The sequence below is a fragment of the Polistes dominula genome, unplaced genomic scaffold (assembly GCF_049000335.1).
Source record: "Polistes dominula isolate Pdom_NZ unplaced genomic scaffold, Pdom_raw_medaka contig_22, whole genome shotgun sequence".
In the NCBI taxonomy this organism is placed as follows: domain Eukaryota; kingdom Metazoa; phylum Arthropoda; class Insecta; order Hymenoptera; family Vespidae; genus Polistes; species Polistes dominula.
In genome coordinates, this window is record NW_028300966.1 from 4,199,178 (window position 1) to 4,212,920 (window position 13,743).

The 13,743-nt window shown below is 29.6% G+C and overlaps 1 protein-coding gene across 9 annotated transcripts in view; it reads right to left on the reverse strand.

Annotated features, from left to right (window-relative positions):
* Positions 1 to 13,743, reverse strand: part of LOC107063695 (uncharacterized) — a 128,191-nt gene that overhangs the window by 95,386 nt on the left and 19,062 nt on the right. For 2 of the 9 annotated variants that reach the window (XM_089173019.1, XM_089173018.1), the window contains exon 3: positions 1,996 to 4,160. In XM_089173019.1, the coding sequence (XP_089029145.1) occupies positions 1,996 to 2,128 (133 nt within the window). In that variant the 5' untranslated portion in view covers positions 2,129 to 4,160. Of the gene's footprint in view, positions 1 to 1,995; positions 4,161 to 4,440; positions 4,627 to 13,743 lie in introns of those variants that run through there. The other 7 variants (XM_015315679.2, XM_015315677.2, XM_089173020.1 and 4 more) reach the window with 6 other exon arrangements.

Sequence of the window (13,743 nt, forward strand, 5' to 3'; positions counted from 1 at the left end):
TTAATTTATAGTCTCAAAAAACAAAGTTTTTCACACAAAAAAAATAAAAAACTAACTTGGCCCACTCTGGGACTGGCGGGTATAATCGCAGAATTAGTCAAAGTTTTTTTTTAGAAAATAAAAAAAAATGAAAAATAGCGAACTTCAAGAAAATAACGGTTTTTCTAAAAAAAAATGCGAAAATTTCATGGATTTTATAATTTTAAAATTTCTATGTATTTTTTTCTGAATAGTACATGTAAAAACAAAAATTTAAAAAAAAAACGTCCCAATAGGTTAAATTTGAAGAAGTTATAGCCATTTAAAAAAAAAGAGCCATTTTTTCAAAAATTAATAATTTTTTTGGGTTTGGTAAAAAAATTTGAAAAAATTCTGAAAATTGTTTTTCATAGGGTAGAACAGGATAAAAAACTTTCAGCCAAATCGAAAGGGGTCGGGGTCAAAAGTGGCCGATTTGACGTGGAATGCCCCATATATAGTATTAATATTTTATTAATATTATATTATTGTATTATTAAATATATTAAAATAAAAATAATTAGAGAGAAAAGTATCATCGATTGTTTGTAAAATCATAACCAACCAGTCGACTACGGTGGTATCGTTGAACGAACAAATAACTCGCGCGAAAATGTTATCGTTCGAAAAAAAGTAAATTTTTCTTTTATTATTTTTAATCTCACCTTGTATATTTACAGATTTGTTAATTCGCGCGTGTAAATTTATCATCGGTCAACGCAGAGATAAAAAGACAAATAAAAATTATTGATCGTTCTAAGTGAATAGACACAAAAAAAAAACAAAGAAGGAGAAGAAAAGACAAAAATTATATCTTGTTTTATTTTAATAAACTCGTTAAAAAAAAAAGAAAAAAAAAGAAAGAAAAGGAAAAGCAAACAAGTCTATAAAAAAAAGGAAACATACACTCTATTTCAAATACTTTATTTTTTATTTTTTTAATTCTTTTATATTTCAATCGGAATTCAATCAAATATCGAAAGCTTTTGGATTATGCAGAGAGTACAAAACAGAAATATAACGGTAGTTTAAAATTTAAAAAAATAAGAATGATATTACACCGCGTTGAAAGGAAAGTCTTTTAGCTTTTTTTCGACGTATGAGGGGAGAAGAGAGGAGGGCAAATTTTTTGCCACTTGGGTGTCAACTATTTCAAATTGTAAAAGAATTTTAGTACGAGTCCGATTAAAACATTCTTCTTCCGTTCGCGTTTTCTTTTTTCTTTTCTTTTTTTTTCTACATATCTCCATGCTTTTTGCATAGATATGAGTTATATAATGTGTAAAAAGCAGGAATTTTTGTAAAATTGTATGCGCGAATTCTCTCTCTTTCTCTTTCTCTCTCTACATATATATATTATAAATTTTAATATATATATATATATTTAAGAGAATCTACATTGTTTTAATAAATTTTCCTGCGTGCTTTTGACATACACCTGTCGCTGAATGAATCGAAACATACGTAACGTACAAAATATTTTACGAGCGAAATATTATATATAAAAAAAAATAAATAAAAAAATAAAACAAAAACGAGAACGAACGAACGTACGAACGAATGAAAAAAAATAAAACGAAAGGTAGGTACATTTTATTTTTGAAGAGAAAATCTCCCAAAATAATGAAAAAACAAAAAACAGATAAAAGGGCTTTGAAAAGTTTAAAAAGAAAGTAGAAGGTAGAAAATATGAATGTCAACGTTAACATTGAAAAAAACACACTGGGATATATTTAGATTTACACTAGGGTGAAACACCACCATCATCACCGGTTGAATGAAAAGAGAAGAGACTTGGAAAAAAGGGAAAAGTGATTAATCGTAAACTGAACGAAACGAAACGAAATAAAAAGAATAAAAGTCCAAAAAAAAAACAAAAATAAAATCAAAAACAAAATGAACGAACGAAGGAGTAAACGAATGAAAACGGATGAAGCAAATGAAACGAAAAGGTACTAACGAGTGAATGATACTCACCAGTAGGTACCAACACGTTAAGTAGGATAGACAGGATGAGACTGGTAACCCGATAGCCATGTATTATAACCATCAGCCACCTCGACACATTGAATCCAGCAGCATGCCATAAACCGGTGCCTTCGTGTACCATGTTTTTCAAGCTCGTCTTTTTCTCCTTCTGCACGAACCACCACCACCACCACCACTACCAACACTTACACTATCACCACAATAACAACCACAACCACACCACCAACTCACTTGCGCACATTCACAAACGTAATATACTTTAATATCCCGAAGGTTCTGTTCTCAGAACGTGGTAACAAACAACCAACCAACCAACCAACAACAACAACACAACAATAACAGGTGCTACTATTACTACTACTACTGTTACTACTACGTACACGTAAGTATTATTTTTGAAATACGAAACGTTTATGATACGCTTGGGTGTCACCTTTTCTATCTATCTTTCTCTTTCTTTCTATTTCTCTGTTTTTTTCTATTTATGTTTGTAATTCTTTTTTCTTTTTATTTTTATTTAAAATCTTTTTCTTTATCTCCCTTTTTGTCAAGCACCAAATGCAATTCGCAGATAGTAAGCTAGTATGTGATATCGTTGTTCGTTAAAGTAAAAAAAGAAAAATGGAAGGAACAAAATATGATCTATATTTTTCGTTTCAATTATAATCCCTTCCTTCCTTTCTTTTCTTCCCTTTCCTTTCTTCTCTTCTTTCGGTATCTTATCTTCTTCTCTCAATGATATAATACTTTCGATGAGGATTCTTGGGCGAATAGGTCAGTTTTCCTTCTTCGTCGAATGAACACGAAAAGACGTACGCGACGATAAAACCTTCCAGACTTGGATAGTATATATATATATACTATATATTTCCTGGCCCCTTAACAGTATATACTTCAACGTTTCGTATTTTTCTCCTCGCCAAAAGCCCTTCTTCCCTTCTTCTTCTTCCGTTCTCTACTCTTCTCTTCTCTTATTTCTTCCTTGAGAAAGAATTTTCCTTCAGTTATATAGAATAAAACTTGTCAATACCGATTCGTATCTTACATTATTATCGTCATCGGTTGTAACGTCAAGAACGCGAGTTATCAACGTTGTCGTTGTCGTTGTCGTCGTAGTCGTCGTCTTCCGAACACGCGAAACGTTTCTAGTTGACTTTGACGATGGAATTAGGTGAGACATACTCCGACTTCCATCCCCGAGTTTAGAGAATTCGGCTGGCTACCAATGATCGAGAAAGCCCCAGATATAATAGATAGTAGTTAGATATAGTTATAGTTAGATTATAGAACAATTATATTCCTTCAATGAAATATTATACACGTGGATTTTTGTTTTATGTCAGGTTAAGCACAAACACGTTTTAATCACTTATATAATGTTTTATGTTATAATATTGAGAGGAAGAGAGAAGCTTCTAAAAGAAATTTTATTTCCCTTTTTGTCCTCTATCACCCTGTGTAACTCGTGTTCACTGATATAACACGTAAATACGTAAGATCGAGTAAGTAAGTAAATAAGTAAATAAGTAAATAAGTAAGTAAGTAAGTAAGAACGTATGTGATTACACGTACGTTTATATGTAAATATAACACACATATATATTTGTGTGTGTTATGTGTCACTCACTCTCTCACTCTTACTCTCTCTCTCTCTCTCTTTTCTTTACTGTCTTACTTCAAACAGAATAGATATTACAGTTCACTCGAAATTCGCCCCGCTCGAAGGCTATTCTGTTTCGACTTGGCAAAGTAGTTCTCACGGTGCTACACAAAAGGCAACCAGCCGTTTGTCGAAGAAGGGAAATATTCCAGAACAAGGCTGTAAACCGTGTTGCATGAGTATTATTAGTGAGCCAATCGCGGAAACGGAAGAACATTTTACTTTGCGATACGACTAGGCGTTTCCTTGGAAGCCACCGTTTTGTTGTTGTTGTTGTTGTTGTTGTTAGTATTGTTGCTGTTACTGTTGTAACATTTTATAGTTTTTTACTACCACCCACAGCTTTGTAAATCGAAACACGTCTAATTTCTCTCTTCCTTTCTTTCTTTCTCTTTATCTATCACTATCGATCGTTATTTCTCTCTTTCTTTCAATTTGAGTATTTCAAATCAACGTAGTAATCAAATCGAATGCTATGGAATATCCAGTCTCACTAATATTGTCAAATATTACACAACATATAAGTGAATGAATAGAAGACAAGTGATAGAGTAAGAGAGAAAGAGAGAGAGAGAGAGAGAGAGAGAGAGAGAGAGAGATAAATTCGATTAAGGTCGTTGTTTAACCCCAGGGCGTTAATAACGCGTTTCTCTTAAAGGGTTTCGTCATGGTTGTGTAGTATGTTGGCTTGTGTCTTCCCGTTACAAGTTCATCCTTACCATTGCCATTTCTTAATAAGAGAAACGGAACACTCACGAGGAAGAGTTCCTTACCAATGTTGGCAGCCTTCGAGCGAATCAACCTTAGACCATCCTTTTCCCTCTTTGACGAAAATTCCCTTCCCTTCCTTTTCCCCTTCTTCCTTTTACTACTATCGATGTTGATTTCGTTCTCCTTCTATTTCGTCTCGTAGTCCTTCCAATACTAATACTACTACTAATACTAATACTACTACTAATGTCACTAGTATTACTAACACCACCACCACCACCACTACCAGGACCCTTCCAGGACCGGAGGTCCTCTTTCCTTTGAGGAATTCGAGCTGGGTCCGAATTCTTAATCCATGTATTCCCAGAGGTCTTGCTTAAGTTCCACGACTACTATCGTATTGCTTCCTTCTCCTCTTATAAGTTGCCTTGGTACACATACACACACAGAAACATACACAAACCATCCGTTGTACTGAAATTCAAATAAACTTGTAAGATCTAGTGAAAATGATTTCCGGTATGTATTATAGTATATTAAGTCTACCGGAAAATTTTGTCCGTTCAAACAAACACTGGTTCAATTTTTTGCATTTAGGGATAAGATATATTTTTTAAATGGGATATAAAAATTGTCATCACGTTGGCAAGAAGTCAAAAATAATTATGGTAATTATATTATTCAATAAAGCTCATTTAAATTATGAAAATTTTATTCTAAAAACAGACAGAATTTTCCGGTAGTTCTAATATATAAATATATGTGTATATAATATGTATAATATATACATATATGTGTGTGTTAACTGGACCGATCTATTAACGCGATAATAGAATGGAAATTTGAATCTTATTTTTTTCTTCAAACTTTTTTTTCATATAACAACTCGCCAAATGTCTCATGAGACAAATTGCGAGTTAATATCTGAGAGTTTGGAAAAAAAAATTAGAAAATTAAAAAGATCCTTACTATGGTTTTTCTTCTTTTTTAATTTCTTTTTTTCTTTCTTTTTTTTTTACAAATATCGATAATTACAAGGAAATGAAAAATCAATCAATCGAAAAAATTCAAAAATTTCTCAAATTAAAAAAATTTTCAATTCGATTAATTAACGAATTTATTTTTTAATATTTAATTCTCATTCGGGTTTATTTTAGTATACGAGCGTGCAGTTGAACTAAAAATTTTATATGAAAATATACAATTATTTTTTTATGCGTTTATTAATTCGAGATAAGGGTTCCTAATTTTCTTCGAACGTTTCTCCCACCCTTTTTCTATATTTAGATTTATTGAAGTGAAAACTTCTTTAAAATAGGAGTGATTTGAAAAAAGCGAACGAAAATCCATAGTAACGGTAACGAAACGATGAAACGGCTGCGGTAGTAAAAATAGAAAACGAGACAAACATATGCACATCTATAGGATTTAGCCTAAGAGAGAATGAGATAGAAGACAGTATGCATTTGTTTCTTATTATCTCGGTCTCCTCTTTACGCAGTGCTTCGCAGTACCCACTCCTGGCTACTAAGTGTTGTATATGTGTGTGTTGTGTACGATTGCATACTACGAAGCGTAGACTCATATTAACTTAATCCCACACATTTAAAAATGTAAGTTAGTTCTTCGACTGGCCACTAGACTATCCACGTTTCTCACAAGCAAAGCTGTTTTTTTATAATAAATAAACCCTAAAATTATCTTACTCCTGATACTCTGCATTCGAATTATTCTCTCGAAGCGAAAGTTTTAAGAAGGTTTCACTTTTAACACGTGTGATCTGCACACATGATATTTTGTACGATAGAATGATTATGCTAAATGAATGTTTGTAACGTTTTTTGTAGATTATATTTTACTTATTTTCGTTTTTTCTTTTCTTTTATATCTTTCGATATCTCTAACCTTACGGTTTTCCGAAAGAAGAAGAAGAAGAAGAAGAAGAAAACAAAAAAAACGAATAAGGAATTGGATGTAAAGTGAAAAGTACGAACAACACATTACGTCTTTTTTCTTTTTCAAAGCAGCCAAAGGGTTTCTTCCATTTTTCTTCTTCTTCTTCTTTTGCGGAAAATAAGAAACGCGCGAATTTAAAAGTAAAAAGTATCTACGAGAATACAATTCAAAAAAAAAAAAAAAAAAGAAAGAAAGTACCTTCTATTACATAAAATAATTTCGTATCCCAAATTCTCTTTTATTCTTTGATGATTTGTATTTATGTTTATTTATTTCTTCAATTGTTTATACTCGTTACAGTAAAGAAGATGTAAAAGAATTAAAATATAAAAAAAAAAAAAAAAAAAAGAAAACAAATTGTATCGAAAGTTCGATAGACGAGTTAGATTAACGAATTAAATGAGAGCAAATTATAATAAAAGAAATAAATTAAAATAAGCAAAGTTTGAAAAGAAAATGTGTGTCAATGACACGCTCCACTATATACATATATCGTCTATTCTTCTGTGAAAACGAGTTATAGAAAAATAAATATTCATGACAATGTCAGAGAAAAATAAACTCGTCGTGAAAGTTTTAATAACGCCACTCTCTTGTAGTATGAACAAACTTATTATTCATATACTTTCTCTTACTCTCTCTCTTCTCTCTCTTTGTCTCACTCTCATTGTCTCTCTTTCTTCTATACTGTATTTATTCTTTTACAAATACTATCACATTTATTTTACCTTATTATCGAGTTTATATAAGATATTTGTTTACCTCGTATTTTCCTACGAAAAGATAAATAATTTCATAATCTTATTCGTGTAATTATTAATTAAATATATATTTACAAACAAAAAATAAATAAATAGAGAAAGAAAGAGTGGGAAAGAAAAAAAATTGAAAAAAATAAATGTTCGTAATATCGTCCGACAAGAGAAATTCGTTAGCGATTCTTTATTAATTTTCCCTTTTTACTGCTTTCAAGGGATAAGATAAATGAATTTTTTTTTTTATATTTCATATAACATAATAATTAATTTTGTAACTGCAAAAAGAAGAAAGAGAAATAGAGATAGAAAGAAGTGGTAACGATAAAGAAAATAAAAATATGAAATTTTTTTTTCATTTACAAAAATTTTTTCTAACGACAATTACTTAGATTGACTTTAAGTTTCTTGTGTTATATAGTTTTCATATTTTGAGATATTTTAATTAAATAATTTAATTATATTTGAATGTCGGTATTATATTCATACGTATTATTATGATTATATATACATATAATTGTAAAATTATAATTGAGAGCTATCTTTATTTATAAATGATATGTTTAATTAATATTGTAATATAAATTTATACTTTATAGATTACTTTGCGAAATATCAATTTAAATAATTACAGAAATATTTATTGATCATCATTTAAAACTTGATATAAACATTTTTTTTATATCTTCAAAAATGATAATCTAAATTATCGACAAAATTATTCTTTTAATTTTTTTTTCAAATGTTTTTTAAACAGTTGTGAATCTTGTCCCTTTAATGATTTAAAATTATCTTATAAAAATTATTTCGTACAATTTCACATGTGATTTAATTATGTATTTGAAGAGAAAAAAAATTACAATAATTATATGATTAATAATATTACAAATATATTATTAATATTATTAATAAAATTAATAATAATTATATTATTTTTAATTATTATTAATATTATTTGTATATATATATTAGGAGTACAAATAAGTTTCCGGCGTTTTGAGAGAGATGGCATGACACGAGGCTTACGTTAGAATTCGCAGATGATAACCGGCTTGTAAATTAGGTTGCTTATTCAAGAGCAACATAACCCTATCATATTATTAACTTGGTATTAGCATCATATATTTTTTTTTATCCAAAAATGTCTAAATTTGAGCCAAATAAACGTCATTATCGGGAACTTTTAATTTACTTCTTTAATTTAAAAAAATCTGCAGCTGAGACGCATCGATTGCTCGTAGAAGCATAAAATGAGGCTGCCTTGAATGAGAGAACATGTCAAAAATTTAAAAACGATTATTTTGACGTAAAAGACAAAGATCATAGTGGAAGACCAAAAATTTACGAGGAGGCAGAATTGGAGGAATTATTGGAGGAAGATTCGTCTCAAACACAAAAGGAATTTGCACTTACTTTAGAATTCACTCAGCAAGCAGTCTCACATCGTTTAAAATCGTTAGGAATGATTCATAAACAAGGTAATTGGGTTCCATATGAATTAAAGCCAAGAGATGTTGAACGCCGATTATGCATGAGTGAAATGATGCAAGCTAGGTACAAAAAAAACAAGGTTTTTTACATCGAATCGTCACTGGTGATGAAAAGTGGATCCATTATGATAATCCAAAAAGAAGAAAATCATGGTGACTACCTGGCCACGTGTCAACATCCACAGCAAAACCGAATATTCATGGAAAAAAACTCATGCTGTGTATTTGGTGTGGTGTATTACGAGTTGCTTAATCCAAGCGAAACAATCACTGGAACTCTCTACCGAACACAATTGATGAGATTGACCCGAGCTCTGAAGGAAAAACGCCCTCAATACTACTCCAGACACGACAAAATTATTCTTTTACATGATAATTCTCGTCCGCATGTAGCGGTTCCGGTGAAAAACTATTTAAAAACATTTGATTGGGAAGTACTACCCCACCCGCCGTATTCACCAGACATTGCTCCGTCCGACTATCATCTGTTCTGGTCAATGGCACATGCTCTGTCGGAGCAGCGGTTCACATCATATGAAGATATCAAAAACTGGGTTGATTCGTGGATAGCCTCAAAAGATAAGGAGTTCTTTAGACATGGAATCCGAACGCTGCCTGAAAGATGGGAAAAAGTAGTTGCTAGTGATGGACAATACTTCGATTAAATTTAAACTACCGTTCTTTCACAATAAATATTATTTTTTTTTTTGACAAAAAACGGCGGAAACTTATTTGTACTCCTAATATAATTATTTTTTATATTATATATATTATCTAACTATTTTTTATATTTATATATTTTAATTATTTTTAATATTATTATTAATATAATTTATATTAATAATTTAGTATTGTAGGGGAGTTTTAAGTATCGAAGAATAAACATAGATAAGTAGGTAGGCGAGGAAAGGCTAAAGAGAAAAGGACCCGATGGTCGAAATAAAGAAAGACGATGCGTGGTCTGTTCTTTGTAAGTTGAGTAAGTTGTGTGTGTAAGTCTGTGTGTAAGTCTAGAAGGTTCTCGAGCGATATTGGTGACTTGTTTATTAGACCGAGCTGAACGTTGGGAAAATTCGAGAACGGTTCGGAAGATGGCTTGTCCCTCAGGGATGCAATGTGGGGGAAGAAACCCATAAGGAGAGGACAGTCACGTGTGTCCGAGCGTGGAGGATCGTGGAGAGAACCGAGCGGCGAGAGCGAGTGACAAAAGCGATACGATATGAGTGATAAGAGAATGATTAGCGAGTGAATAGCGAATGAGTAGCGAGTTGCGGTAAGATTGCGGATATTCGCGGGTTTCGTGCGTTTTGCGAAGTCAGAGTGAGTGTGGGAGATTGTGAATTGCAATTGTATACTGATTATACTTGTCGAAATAAAGAATATTTTCTATATCTTAAATGGTACCGGCAACACGGGGAGATTAGATATCCTTAGCCGGATACAAAACGATTGATTTCCCTACAGTATTATTAATAATAATATTATTAATAAATTTATATTATTATATAATATATTAATTTATATAATATAAATTTAATAACATATAATATAATATTATAAATATATAATAAATTATATGGACCGTTTATTTTGAAAGTTGTGTAAGTCCTGTTTCTTTTGTTTCGAGAAAATTAAAGGTTTTCATATCAATGATTACTCAATTTCTTTTACCGACCAATTTTAAATTGTACAAAACATGAGCACTTTTTGAGAAATTAAATATTAACTAGTTATCCATAAAAAGTTTACATTAAATTAAGCATTTATTACGTGATATCTCTTTTTTTTTAAACTGGACTTACACCACTTTCAAAATAAACGGTCCATATATAACATTAATAAATTTAACCAATAATAATAATAAAAACTAGAAAAAAAATAAACTAAATCTTAGAAGAAAGTAAATGGAATTAAGAGAAAAAAAGGGGGAGAGATTAATATGAGAGGAGAAAGAGAGAAAACAAAATCTCACACAAAATAAGGATAACAAAATAATAATAACAATAATAATAATAATAATAATAATAATAATAATAATAATAATAATAATAATAATAATAATAATAACAGTTTATATAGTTGTTAGTTATCTTCTTTTATAAAGTAGGTATCTTTAGTAGATATCTCAACGTTATTGGAGCGGAATATAATGTTCTACAAACGTAACGAGCTGTTCGCGAAAATCTATTCTATCAATATTTTTCCTTCCTTTACTCTTATCTGCTTGGTATATACGTGTATATATATATATATATATATATATAAGTGTGTATGTGTGTGTGTGGATATAAATCGATTGTGAATGCAGTCAATCGATATTCCATTTCTCATAAAGAATTGATCAAGACTAGAAAGAAATCGAAGGTAGATAGGAATCCGACACAGCTTGCATTGCACCCTTTTTTTTTCCTTTTTTTTTTCTTTTTTTCTTTTTTTTTTTTTTTACTTTTTACTTTTTCTTCTTCCTTTTCTTTTTCTCGTGAGCTTTGAATTCTTAAAAAAGGACGAATTTTCTTCTACAAGTTAAATAATCTATCTCGCGTCTTCAATTACATTTTTATTATCGGATCGATGGGTTTAAGGTTTACTTACCTACCTAGTAGTCATGCTTGCTTATTAACTTTTGTGTATTTTTTATTTTAGCTTTTTTCTTCTTCTTTTTTTGTTTATTTTCTTATCAAAGTAAACCAAGTAAAAAAGAAAGAAACGAATAAGTACGAGCGTTTGTTTGTTTTATGTCAAATACAAATGGTAAATATTGCAATGCATTGTCGCGATGCATTGCAAAATATTTTTCTTTATTAAATAAATACCTCCTTTGAGTATGATTGTTACTTTTTATTTTTCTTCCCTTTTTTTCTCCCCCTTTTCTCTTTTCGCAAAAACACAAAAAGTAAAACGTAAAACGTTGGCGAATAAAAGTAATCGTATTTTTTGTTTTTGTTTTGTTAACAACGCTCGTTCATTACAAAAAGTACAAAAATCCTATTATTGTTTAATTAATACCAATGACAATGAGTTTTTCATCAACAAACCAACGAATAAATAAATAAATAAACGAACGAATAAACAGGAATAAACAAGAACAAAAAAAATAAAAATGATAATCAATTTTCAAACATATGTACCCATAATTCTGAAAGTGGTCTAATTGTAAGTTATGTTTCTCTTGTTTCGAGATATTTAAAAAATTACATATGAACACTAAATTATATATAGTACTGAAATAACAAACATTATTTAACCCTTTGGCTACATTTGACGTATCAATAAGTCATGCATTTGTTTGGGCAAAGAGATTTAACTAGTTCATTCTGGCTTATTTCAAAGTAATGCGTAATTTTTATATTATTATAAATAATTATTATAATATTTGATATTATATTTAATATTAATTTAAGTTATATATATTATAATATTTCAAAGTAATTTTCAAATAAATGTGTTCCCCAAGGGTTAACGATTCATTTTTGACAATATCGTAAAAATTTACATTGGATTTATTTCATTTCAAATAATGTGGTGTGAAATAACTGATAAACTCATTTTGTTTTTTAATCTTGACTTACCTTAGACCATTTTCATTATTATGGGTACATACATCAGTAATATTTTTCATTACAATCATTAAGAAACACTAGATGAACAAAATTTTGTTATATTGTAAAATAGGAAGAAGAATAAATAACGTGAAAATCTAATGAAACTCCTTAATTCGATAATTGCGAATTTAAATACTAATCTTAAATAATTAATAAGATTAAAAGAAGGAGAAGAAGAAGAAGAAATGGAAGAAAAAGTAAGATTAAATCGGTAGTAGATCGAATGAAAAGATTATGGTGAGGAGAAATAAGAGACAATGTTGAAATTCTAAGGAGTGGAACATCTTCTCTCTCTCGTAAGGTCTTCTCATTGGACCCTTTTCAAGACCGCTGAGGTTCGTACGTCTATTAAGGACGAACGTACTAAGCTCTTCGAAAATGGGAACGAATGAAAAGTTTAACAAGTGACCGAGATCGCGAGCTTAAAGACGTTTTTCCTCTTCAACCTAAGTTACGTACGCGTTTACGTAAATACGAGTTAAAAAGAAGAACAACAAAAATAGAAAATGGAGTGAAAATAAAAATAAATAGAATTAAAACGAAAAAGAAGAATTAGGAGAATGGATAAAGGGAAAATATAAGCAAGAACGATAATAAAAAATAAAGAAAGAAATTAATAAAAATACAAAAATAGTATTTCGCGTTAAATCCGTTCCTGAAATTAAAAAAATAAAACAAAAAAGGAGAAAAGTAAGAAAAAAGAATAATAATATATGAAATAAAAAGAATTAACCAATAAATGGAAGTTTAATAACAATAATAATAACAATAGTAATAATAATAAATAAGTAAATGGATAAATAAATGAAGGGGTTTGTGATTAACCCTTTCTTTACGTAGAAGAAGAAAAAGAAAAAGAACAAAAACCCAAGAATAATATAAAATAAAAAAAATTAAATTAACAAATAATTGGAAAGGTTTGTGGATTAACCCTTTAAGTGCTGAATACTTTTAACTAAAATGTTTTATAGAAACAGAATAATTTATTATTAACCAGATTTTAATAATAAATTATATTTAATAATTGAAGATTCTGTTTCTGAAGATAATTTAATTATTTATTATAAATATTAAATTATTTTACATTAATATTAACAAACACGTATATGCTTCGAACGATAAGCTTAGTAATTTTTACTAAACGCATATATGCGTCCATAGCACTCTAAGGATTAACCCTTTCTTTATGAAGAAGAAGAAGAAGAAAAAGAAGAAGACAAGAATAATAAAAACTAATAAACAAATAAATAAATAAATAAATGAATTCACCCTAATAAGATACGCCACCTGTTTTATGAAGAAAAAGAAACGAGTAATAAAAACATAAATAAATAAACAAAGGTTTACTTTAACCCCTCATAAAAATAAAGGTATCACTTTAGTATATACTAAAGGAAAAAAATAGAAAGAAAGAAGAAAACTAAATGAAGGGTGGTTGTGTTAACACATCGCAAAAGTTTCGCGTGTCCAGTGTTGTGTAATAGTTCTCTAATAGTAGATGTGTTAGTTGTTAGAACCCGTTAAATTCGATACTATGACGAGCTAGGAAAATGCATCGACTC